The sequence below is a fragment of the Gobio gobio genome (genome assembly GCF_949357685.1).
Source record: "Gobio gobio genome assembly, chromosome: 24".
In the NCBI taxonomy this organism is placed as follows: Eukaryota; Metazoa; Chordata; class Actinopteri; order Cypriniformes; family Gobionidae; genus Gobio; species Gobio gobio.
Window position 1 is genome coordinate 36165984 of NC_137120.1, and position 11890 is coordinate 36177873.

At 40.2% G+C, this 11890-nt stretch overlaps 2 protein-coding genes across 3 annotated transcripts; both read right to left on the minus strand.

The window, feature by feature from the left end:
- Positions 1 to 2206: 2206 nt before the first annotated feature.
- rrp36 (ribosomal RNA processing 36) lies at positions 2207 to 7570 on the minus strand. Of its 2 annotated transcripts, none has more exons than XM_079806971.1 (8): positions 7325 to 7569; positions 6643 to 7076; positions 6397 to 6532; positions 3390 to 3456; positions 3180 to 3284; positions 3024 to 3098; positions 2792 to 2909; positions 2207 to 2552 (listed from the first exon to the last, which is right to left on the minus strand). In XM_079806971.1, the coding sequence occupies exons 2-8, from the start codon at positions 7016 to 7018 to the stop codon at positions 2419 to 2421; spliced, it is 1011 nt and encodes a 336-aa protein (XP_079663097.1). In that variant the 5' UTR covers positions 7019 to 7076; positions 7325 to 7569; the 3' UTR covers positions 2207 to 2418. The 2 variants fall into 2 exon arrangements, with proteins under 2 accessions (XP_079663097.1, XP_079663096.1); XM_079806970.1 differs by having other exon boundaries at positions 2210 to 2552; positions 7352 to 7570.
- Positions 7571 to 8300: 730 nt separating this feature from the next.
- Positions 8301 to 11536, minus strand: LOC307120203 (amine sulfotransferase-like; the record flags this gene model as incomplete). Its single annotated transcript, XM_079807088.1, is given in 8 exon segments — positions 8301 to 8428; positions 8785 to 8800; positions 8804 to 8965; positions 9060 to 9148; positions 10434 to 10560; positions 10632 to 10834; positions 10994 to 11150; positions 11519 to 11536. Coding segments are annotated over 8 exon segments (900 nt in total).
- Positions 11537 to 11890: the final 354 nt, after the last annotated feature.

The following is an 11890-nucleotide window of genomic DNA, read 5'->3' on the forward strand; positions in this document are numbered from 1 at the left end:
TGATGCGCACTTCTGCCGAGCCCGTACTGGTTTGCAGCGGCTTGTTCCCTGCTGTCAAAGTGGCATTACGTCGTAAAAGTGCGGACTCAGAGGAAGACCGTGAGGGTGTAGGGTGCCATTTGGGACAGGGCCTAGTTCCTTGACCCTTCCTCCTCCACTGGTTCCATCAGGCCTCCTAGCTCCACCTCCTTTGCGGCTTCCTCCAAGAAGTGTATGGCCCTGTCCCAAATGGCACCCTACACCCTCACGGTCTTCCTCTGAGTCCGCACTTTCACGACGTAACGCCGCTTTGACTGCAGGGAAGAAGTCCTCTGCGTAACCCGCATCACTGCGGGCTCGGCAGATGTGCGTATCGACCTCAAAGGGGGCGCTTCCGAGCACCCTTCTGAGACCTAAAATGACAAATGGGACACCCTACGGTCTCGTGGACCTAACGGACACCCGCACGCAGCGGCCATTGTAAGTCCACAAGACCGAAAGTGCACATGAAGTGTGCCATTTGGGACAGGGCCATTGTCTACAGACTACTTTTTGTTGTATCAATGTCTCAAGTCTTGTTTTACTGTAACTTCGGCATCTCCAGGCACGTGAACAAAAGCGCCGATCTCATTGGTCTGCCAGTTTTTAAAATAAAAAAACGAACCCAAGGTCGTTTTTTTATGACGCTTTTACGCCTGCCGTTTTGCACGTTGGTTGCACACTCACATTGGCGCCCTTTGTTTAGTCACGAGGCATTAAACATCGGCGAAAAACGTGCACGAAAATCGTCCCGTGTGAACAGGCCTTTAGGGTTATGGAAAAAGATCAAGGTTAGGGTTAAGTTAGTTCAAGACACCAGGCTTATCAACAAAAAATTCATGGTTGAGGTTTGGGATAGGGTTAGGAATATGATTCCTTGATATGAATGACATTCCAGGAACAAACAAAAGTTGATCTGGGAGCATGTCATATTTGGAAAAATCATGGCGACCATAGTGCATGTCAATGCGCTTTTCTTTTGATGCCGTGCGGCTCGCCTGTTCCATTTTCCAATCCCTTTCCTTCCACTGTTATATCCATAAATATGAAGACATCAACGAGGTGACAAGTTGGTAATAAAATGCAAATCTGTCCTCTGTGCCTATTGCGAATTTCTGAAAGGAGTCACAGGTTGCCTTGGGTCACTTTCCTGCGCATGTAGGCGTAGCAATATCCTAACTTGCAGATTAAGAATGATGGTTCGCAGTTTAGCACTCCACGGTCTCTGCTTGCGTCTCAGCAATCACTCCTTTGGGTGGCCCAATGGCCATAGAGCGTTTGACAAATGCGGTGTCAAATGTTCTGTTTAGCGAAAGTGCCTGATTCTCGCATTAATACCGAGAATACAACTGCATTTCACAAGACAGATTTAGGATGAAAGGGAAGGGTTTGTGTGCTTTAGATTCCGGAAACAAGATTTCTAAAAGCCTCGGGTGACCCGAAAGAAAGGAATTAACTGCGAGGGAATGACTCTGACATAAAACTGAAGGTTAAAGAAGGCCACTAATCCACCGTTCTGTATTCAAGCAAGGATGGTTTCAAACACGCAAGCCCTTCTTTAAATTCCCAGGCAGCATTAATTCCACCCCCTTAGGGGATGTGATGGACTCTTGCACATGGACCAGCAGGTTAAGAAGATATATAGCCACAATAGTCCCATCCTTTACTCAAGAATGTAAATTAAGTGATTAATTGAGGGCTTTACCCTTGTGCGACTTGAATTATCGAGGGGTGTTTGTGCCAGGATTACAAGGTTTAGGAAACCCTTGCTACGAATAAATACAGAAGAAGCTGAAAACTAAAGGTTTAAAATCTGACGCTGTTGAAAATTGTAATCTCTCAAACGGGGTGCTCGGCTTAATCAATTTCAAGATACGGCCATGTGCGAAACCCAGTGGATTCGTCGCAAACAACCTCGGCCTAGACAGACTGTGCTTAAATGGGTCATGATTTTGACGAAAAGAAAATATTTTGGGATTTTAAGAGGGCAGATACGAATGCGAGCTGACTCATCCTGTTGACGGATGTCTTTATGAAGCGGGTTTATGTCTAGTGCCCTTGAGGTCAAAAAATTGGATTAACATCATTCAGTGACAGTTCAGATAGTTGATTTTTCTGCATATTAACTTCTGCTGGCTTGGAACCGAGGTTTGCTGACACAAAAAAAAGGGATTATGCAGAGATTATTCAAAGAACCTGCAGTGACACCTAGTGGTACATTAAGAGAGGTGTCCGATTTTATTTTAAGAAACATTACATTAATAACAATGGATATTTAAGAAAAGCATCTCCGTCAAACCTAATAACAACACATCCTTATCCAGTTTTGTGCAACTGTAGGTGAACCCCAACCTCAAGTTCTCTTTAAACATCACAGGAGTTGCTACAGGCGAGTCGTATTCAGCGTTTCTTGGGCAAATGTTTGCGGTCCTTGGTGGCATTGCGCTTCCTCTTCTTACTCAAGAAGTTCTCCAGTTTTCCACTCTTTTTCAGCTCGCTGTACTTCTCTGCCAATTCCAGCTTCTTCATGTCGGCTGTAGAGAGGATTAAAGAAGTTGTACATGGAAAATTTGCATATTATACAGGTTTTTTGATGTTTCTTTGATAGATGACGCACTGCGAACACTGGCGCTCAAAAGAAACCCGAGAAGGAATAGCATGGCTTTCACCGACAACTCTTCTCCAAAAGAATCAGTAACTTCTACATGAACTATAAATACATCAGAATCGGAACAAAGCAAAAACTCAAGGAACAGGATGAAAAGAGATTTACATTTCTTCAGGTAGAAGGGTTTGTGTCCTTGGCCGACCAGCTCTCTCTGTTTCCGCTTGAACTCAAGTTCCTTTTCTCTCTCCTGCTCTTGCCTCTGACGTTCCCTCTGTTGGTTTTCCTGTTGTACACACACACTGATTAGATATAAAGCACATCATAGGCAGCTGTATGTCGCTTTCTTAAAGCTATTTAAGTTTAAAGAGTCATTAGGCTCAGTATATTTCAAACGCACCATTCTCTTAAGCAAGGCTTTCAGCTCTTCCTTCTTCGTTTTTGCTTTGACTTTCTTGAGATTCTTCCTCACTATCTGAAACAAATAGCAGTGGACATAAATGTAATGCACATAACGAAAACAAACAGGAATCTAATGTATTACATTTTCACAAACCTGTGCCTCCTTTTCTCTGAGATCGTTAACGAATTTGTACGTCTGATTAAAAATTTCAGGCTTATATTCCCCCGAGAGGTCATCAAAGCGAGGGTCTCTTGAAATCTGCCAAAATGATTACAAAGCGAAAAATCAAGCCTCCATAGTTTTTTTCAAACCCCTAATCATAATTATGAGCAATCATTCATTTAATTATCTCCTGAAATGTACCCTTTTCTTGACGGGAACCACTTTTCGGAGGAAAGGCACATGTTTCTTTGCAGAAATCTCTTGAGGTCTAAGACAAAACACACAGTGATTAGACAAAACATACACAAACTGACAGACTAAATAACTTTAACTTGCATAAACAATTCTTTGATTATTTATAGTACGATGCATCAATACACACAATGATCAAATGTGGTTAAACTTTGATGAAAAAAAAGCCTAGTTAACCAGGTCACTGTTGTTACCTTTAACTATAAAAATACAAAAAAATTCAAAGGAGGTGTGAACATCCCAAACACCTTAAAGGGTATGTCTAATGCGATTTCATCCATTCTGACTTATTTACACTGTTAAAGAGTTGGATTCTCATGCTGTACAATCTGAGTTATATTTAAAAAGTTCTGGCTAATCCAATGATTATAATAGCAGTAATAGTTGTTCTGTTTTTGAAGTCCATAAAAAATGCATCTGTCCGTCAAATAAGGTGCTCCACACGGCTCTGGGGGATTAGTAAAGGCCTCCTGAAGCGAATCGATGCGTTTGTGTAAGAAAAAAAAACATATTTAAAACTTTCTAAAGTAAAGTAAAGTTCCAGCCGACCACCTTCCGTATTCAATTTATGGAAAGTGTTGAAAGAAGAATCTCATATACACCTCGGATGACTTGAGGGTGAGTAAATCATGGGCTAATTTTCATTTTTGGGTGAACTATCCCTTTAAGAAGTGTGTTTTTGGTTATGAGGGAAAAATAACTTTAGCCCCGTTTCCATCAAAATTACAAAATTTGTCCCAGGAACTTTTTCCCCCAGACCTGCTGCTGTCTTCGTTTCCATCGCGGTCTAAAGTACCGTGAAGATTAGTCCGGTGACGTAGGACTGCGTACATCGACTTCACAGTTCCCACTGGATTTCGTCCATTGCAAAGAAATCGAATAAAAGCCTGAACCTCGTCGTCGGCCCATCGGTTGTATTTTTTTAACTCCATTGATGATTCGAACAGCAGTCAACTCTTATGGTGCGTTCACACCAGACAAGAATGAAGCGTTTCGCACGAGTGATTTACATGTTCAGTCAATGCAAAGACGCGAATAGACATTCGGTGGCGCGAATGACGCTATTCGCGCAAGTTGAAAAATCTGAACTTTGGCGGATATTCGCGCCGCGTTAACCAATCAGGAGCTTGCTCTAGTAGTGACAACAATGAGGACAAAATCATATGTGGATACCCGGAGCTGTACGTACTTTATAGAAACAGGAATAAAAAGGATCTTGCTTGGAAGAAAGTGAGTGAGGAGGTCGGAAAATCTGGTAAGTTCTAAAAAACTCTCTTTACTCAATTTGAGCTATACATAGGGTGATTTCAGAGGGATTGGGACACTTTTTGCCATTGAGATGACTTGGAAAAAGTGTCCCAATCATCCTGAACTCAACCTATTGAGACTACAAGCTAGTTAAAGCCGACAAATTGAGCTTATTCGCCGTATTTTAAAACAATCCATGTCAGCCATTTCGCAACGAGACAAGCTGCCTAGCAAGAAGCCCCTTCCATGATGCGAATTCGTGTCTGTTGTGAAGTGAATGTCACACGCGAAAGAAGCGAGTAAACTCAAAATGTTCAAGCGTCCAACTACGCATGAATAGCGCGATTTATTTGTTTCTTTAGCGTCTGGTGTGAACGCACCATTACTGCACAAACCGCAACAGACTTTTAAAAATAGTGGTTGAAATAAATGCTGCTTCGAGTTGACCAATCAAGATGCTGTGTGAACTCAACCAATCAGCATGTTCAGTCCCACCACCGAAAGTTCCTGAACTTTGAAAAAGTACTACCTCACGAGCAGGGCCGTTTTGAGGGGGAAATATTTACCCGGAAGTTCATTTAGACCCTGGTCCCTGCGGTCGAAACACACAGAGTACCACCCCAAATTCCCTAGCTCATGGGGAAAGTTCCCACGGTGGAAACGCGGCTCTTGTTCAGCTTCCCAAATAACCCTGCATTAAGGAAACAGTGGATGCAGTTTGTTTTTACATTTACATTTATGCATTTAGCAGACGCTTTTATCCAAAGCGACTTACAACTTGGGGGTACAATAAGCGATTGGTCGTGAAGAGTCGAGTGAGCGCAACAAGTGCCTGAAATAATTAGTCCGTGTACATTTCTCAGTGTAGCACAGGCTAGAGTAGGGAGGGAAAGAGGAGGAGAAAGAGGAAAGGATTTTTTTTTTTTTAAGAGGTTAAGTGCTCATGGAAGAGATGAGTTTTTAGTTGACTTTTGAATGTTGTCAACGAATCAGCGTTTCGGATGGCGGTGGGAAGATCGTTCCACCAGCTGGGAACGTTGAATGAAAATTAAATTTGAATGAGAATTACATTTTTCTGGAGCAGCAACGGAGTTTTGCAAGTGTGTTTGTTTGTTTGTTCCCAAAATTTCGGTGACGAATGTTTTATAAACAAGGCCCAGTTTGATGCTGGATTTGCAGATCGTTTGAAACTGAGAGCAGTCCCAGCGATAAAAGATCCCGGTAATCAAAACTGCGGACTCAAAACTGCATCAAATGTCGGTTTTGTTGGCATGCATATAAATGTAAACAACATAAATGTATAGTGAATCAAAAGTTATCCAGGCATAATGCCGTGATGTATTGTGTGTGTGTGTGGGTGCTCATGACTCTTTAGCTCCGCCCACTGCACACCTCCACAAGCTCGGCTGTTTTCGGAAAGGATCGGTACAGCGTATCTGTCTTTTATAAATATGATAAAACTAAAGACTCTTCGGAGATATGAAGGATGCAATACTACTCTATAGGTATTCAAGATTAACAAGAGATATAAAAAAAAAAAAAAAAAGTTGAAATAATATAAATATTACATTAGGAAACTTAAAAAACAAAAACAAATGGAGATTAGAAGTGCTGCCTTGACAACTAACTGAAATGTTTAAAACTATAATGAAAATAAACAAACAAAAACAATATTAGATACTATAATATTTAACAACACTTCCGGTACCTGTGCTTATTTAGTCGTTTCATGGGCTCGTTGTTTTGCTGCTGCTTTGAGACACCATATGCGATTTTATTGTACACTTTTGTTCCGACTTTATTCTGTAGCTCTATGATTTCCTCAAATGACATGGTTGATAATTCTGTGCAAACACAAAGATATGAGTGTAAATGTAAAATATGGCTCTTACAGTGTCAACAAATAATAATTTAAATGATAAAACTGTTACATAAAGATCTGATTTCCTCTTACCAGTTTTAATGTTGCCCTCCCTGTGTGATTGTGCCTTGCTGCCTCCTTCAACTTCATGGTCACTAACTGACTCATCTTCATCACTCCCTGAGTCACCTTCATCGTCCATCTCATTGTCGTCATCCTCTTCAGCCTTTTCAGGAGCTTCTTCATCCTCTTCAGGGGCTTCGTCATCCTCTTCAGGGGCTTCGTCATCCTCTTCATGATCCTCTGCAGATCCATCTTCATCCCTCATTTCCTCTTCATCCTCTGCTGAAGTTTGCATCATGGTCCTTTTACTGAGTAAAGCAAAGTTTCTCTCCATATCTAAAGCATCCTCTTCATCATCAGAACTGAGATTTTCCATTTTGGTCCGTTTCTTTGCTGACTTAGCCATTTTACTTAAGTTCTTGTTCTTTCTTTTCTTTTTCTTTTTTCTTTAGCTTGTTTGTGAGCTGTGGAAATGATGCATTGACCATAAAGATGTTAGTGGAAAGAAATTTGGGAACATATTAAAATAATGTGTAATATGTAAATAAACATGTCACTGTATCTTGACAATATAATGAATGCTAATCATGCGCAAAGCCGTTAACGTCTTGTATATGACAATATGAATGTGTCCTATCGTCGTTCACTTACAGTTAGAGCTATATTAATAAGTTATCGTGTATTGCTATTTTTCTTAAAATCTCTTGCTTACATGGTGTTGTTGTTTTCATTCACATACCTGTGCCCAGGGATTACAGCAGCCAAATATGCCGATAAAAGAAGGAAAATCTTAACATGACAGGTTCAATACAAATGCAGTGTGTTGCCAGTTAACTGGCGAAAGAAAAATGTCAAAACTTATTGTATAAGGCCAAGTGAAGACGAATATTTACGAAAAAAGCTCTTTCCGCAAGCACGTGGAAGTTGGTGAACTGAGCATGCGCGACCCAAGACGCCCATCAAAATAAAAGTCCTCCGGCTAGTTATAATTCTTCTGTCAAAATAAACGTATTCAGAGACATTATTATTTATTTTATACATTTATTGCGACTTTGTAAATAAATTCATTCATAATATTCGTTGACCAAGGATCACACAAACACATAGAAATAATGACCTTCAAGGTTTTATGTTTTGGTATAGCCATTTAATTGTTGACATTTACATTCACCAACATTAACTGCTTAATTTTTTTTACATTTTCAACATAAAAGCATAAAAACGTAAATATGATTATACTTAGTACTAAATATCAAATTGGCTACATACTGTAGTATAAATTCATATTGTTTTCATATTTTCCAGAGCTTAATGTTCATACTAATGTCAAGTCAAGTCACCTTTATTTATATAGCGTTATTATTTTACAGTGCCGATTGTTTCAAAGCAGCTTCACAGTGTTAAACAGGAAAATAATGCAACATAATTTGATTCAGCTGTTCAGACGCTCTGGAGAAAATGGTGATGTTATCCAGCTCATTTCAATTATCATACTGTGACAATGTGGACAGATCAGTAATTTAGTTGAAAATTTAATGTTAACACTCTTCAACCTCCATCAAGATTAGTTATCTGTTTTGATACGGTTGTGTCATCAAGGCTCATATTATGCCTTCCTGTTATTATTGTGATAGTGTTATAGGCCTATCTTTTTTAGTTTTTAAAATGGATTTCACAACTTGAGTTTTTCAGCCATGCAATTCTGAGATGTCCCAGACCATGTTAAGAGGTACGTCCTTCATTCTCTCTTGGTAGACGCGGTCAAAACATTCACTCTGAGCCACGGTTAAAGAGTTCTTCCAGTCTCCAACTGTTCCTGTAACAGTAGGTTGAAAACGTTAATATAACATATTCCACGCCACTGATGTGTCACATTTAATAATTCACTTTTAAATAAGTAACTATTTCAGAAGTCTTCTGTCACTCCCTGAGCAGAGATGTCACATTAATAATGAAATGGTCCAACTGAAACATCCATCCAAGTGTTTAAAAATGCTTTTGTGCTACTGTTTTGAGAATATTATTAAAGACCAGATTGAATAAATGTTCTATTATCGTTACTGAAAGAACGTTTTTTGTTCATAACTTTAAGAAACTTGACCAGAATGTTAGCTCAAGTCGAGTTAGACACTGCTTCAATGACCAACTCTTGATATTTAACTTATATCTGACCTTTGCCCAAAAAAAATCAATTTGGACGGTTTGTGCTATCCTGAGAAAGGAATTCATAGTTGGCCAAAGGGTCTTTCTTCATGTGCTTGAATGTGGCTGTCTCCACCACTTTATCAATCGCTGCGTCTGACAGATTCTTCCCCACAAACTCACAGATTTTCACAACGACAGATCTGAGGTCCTGTGAAAAGGTTTGTACATTTCATTGGTCAGTCTATAGATATAACCGCAACATTAGAGAAGTATAATAACTCTTGAAGGATCATAAAATGAACCATTTCTTCATAATTAAGGATCAGGATATTGTATTTGTCTTTATTTGTGATCCATCCTTTAACATGGTCAAACCAACAGCCACCTATCACTACAAACCAGACACAACATTAACGTCAAACTTTGTATTAGGTTCAAGACCTGTTTTTACAATGCAAGTTAACCTATACACTGAAAAAAAAAAAATATATAGTATATATCTTCATCATGCCACCTGTTAGTGGGTGGGATATATTAGGCAGCAAGTGAACATTTTGTCCTCAAAGTTGATGTGTTAGAAGCAGGAAAAATTGGCAAGCGTAAGGATTTGAGCGAGTTTGAGCGGCTAGACGACTGGGTCAGGGCATCTCCAAAACTGCAGCTCTTGTGGGGTGTTCCCGGTCTGCAGTGGTCAGTCTCTATCAAAAGTGCTCCAAGGAAGGAACAGTGGAGAACCGGCGACAGGGTCATGGGCGGCAAAGGCTCATTGATGCACGTGTGGTCAGATCAAACAGACGAGCTACTGTAGCTCAAATTGCTCAAGAAGTTGATGCTGGTTCTGATAGAAAGATGTCAGAATAAACAGAGCATCATAGTTTGTTGTGTGGGGCGGCATAGCCGCAGACCAGTCAGGGTGCCCATGCTGACCCCTGTCCACCGCCGAAAGCACAAAAACTGGCACGTGAGCATCTGGACCACGGAGCAATGGAAGAAGGTGGCCTGGTCTGATGAATCACGTTTTCTTTTACATCACGTGGATGGCCGGGTGTGTGTGCATCGCTTACCTGGGGAACACATGGCATCAGGATGCACTATGGGAAGAAGGCAAGCCAGCGGAGACAGTGATGCTTTGGGCAATGTTCTGCTGGGAAACCTTCGGTCCTGCCATCCATGTGGATGTTACTTTGACACGCACCACCTACCTAAGCATAGTTGCAGACCATGTTCACCCTTTCATGTAAACGGTATTCCCTGGTGGCTGTGGCTCTATCAGCAGATAATGCCCTGCCACAAAGCAAAAAAGGTTCAGGGATGGTTTGAGGAGCACAACAACGAGTTTGAGGTGTTGACTTGGCCTCCAAATTCCCCAGATCTCAATCCAATCGAGCATCTGTGGGATGTGCTGAACAAACAAGTCCGATCCATGGAGGCCCCACCTCGCAACTTACAGGACTTAAAGGATCTGCTGCTAACATCTTGGTGCCCCAGCACACCTTCAGGGAGTCCATGCCTCGTCAGGTCAGGGCTGTTTTGCCAGCAAAAGGGGGACCAACACAATATTAGGTCATAATGTTATACCTGATTGGTGTATGTTACACAGTATATTTAAATCAAGTATATTTATACATTTTTAGCAAGTATCTGTTATGCAAAAATGATGAAGTTTTGGCTCTTACTGCATCCTGTGAAGAATTTCCCCAGCAGCTCGTCCATGCTCTCGGAAGAATCCAGGCTTTTCATGTAGATGGAAAAATGGAAATATGACACCATGACGTCTTTAGGGTTTCTCATGACGTAGATGATCTGCAAAGACAGACGTAATAAAATTGTGTGACGTCAAGACAGTTTACTATTCGATTGATGAACACACATACTTTTCCTTTTCCCTGCAGCGCTTTGGGCATCAGCGGCTGGAGTAAATGGGAACTGAAGAGTCTTGGAGATGGACGCGTGTTGTAATCATTATCCTTTAAACGATACTCTAGCCAGGGTATCTGCTCGTATGTGCTTTGGTTGGCTTGGTCCGGGAAATCTTCCTCGTATATTAAAGTAATGATCCGTTGGGTCCATACCGTACCTGGAGCGGCGTAAAATCGAGCATAATACATTAAATCCTTAGATATTTCCGTGCAAAAGAGGGCCAACGTCAAAGATTGCCGGAGGTACTTTGTTCTGAAATAGGTCACTTTTAAAAAAAATTATTATTATTATTTTGCCATCTCAACATTCCACTTACCTGATTTTGGGAAGGTAACAACAAAGAGATCATTATCCCTCGTTTCGAAATCCTGTAAACTGTCAATATACTCTGAAGTAACATCATGATCCGTGTCCAAAGTTAAGACAGTGCCTTTGTACGTGATCAGTTTGTCACTAAGCTTTTTGTATTCCTGCTGAGCCAAATCAACACCAGCGTGTGTATTGCCAAAAGACCGTAAATGCCGAAGGGAACTTGATAAACCCTATCTGGGCAGGGCCAGATTTAATTGAGAAAAATGTAATCTTTGCTGTTACTTAATAGTCAAAGTGTTATTTATTTTTGGCGAAGTTCATGACCAACCTTTGTGCTTTAACCTAGGGTGAAGTCAGCTAAAAAGGGCCACGTTTTGGTAAATGGCTTATAATACCATCAAATAAGCTATGCATGAGATCTAATGATATTTGTATAAATTAGCATGGGTTTCTTAAATATTTTATACATTTTAAATGTGAAAAAGTATAATTGTTTTAAACTTATAAGAGTTAGAGTATTAGCAGGTACCTTCTCGAGCCACAGCATAACATTCAGGTAAAATGGGCCAATATAAAAAGAGAACAACACAGGTAATTTCAGCTGAAATCATTTTATTTTTAATAGTAAAGTGACACTATTGTCTTTAGTGTGCCACAACAACACCATAAATGTATTTAATTAAACAAAAAGTTCACTCAAAAAATGATTTATGATGCTGTTCACTTTATTTAAGCAATTCATCTTGATTTAACATCATTATATTAGGTTTCTGGTTCAAATGTAATTGATTCATGTTAAACTGACTTAAAACCGTTACTCTTTGACACAACTTGATGTTTTCATTTTGAAATAACATTTGCAAAGGGGCTGAATTCGGAGAGTAAATGTTTAAATAAAGTG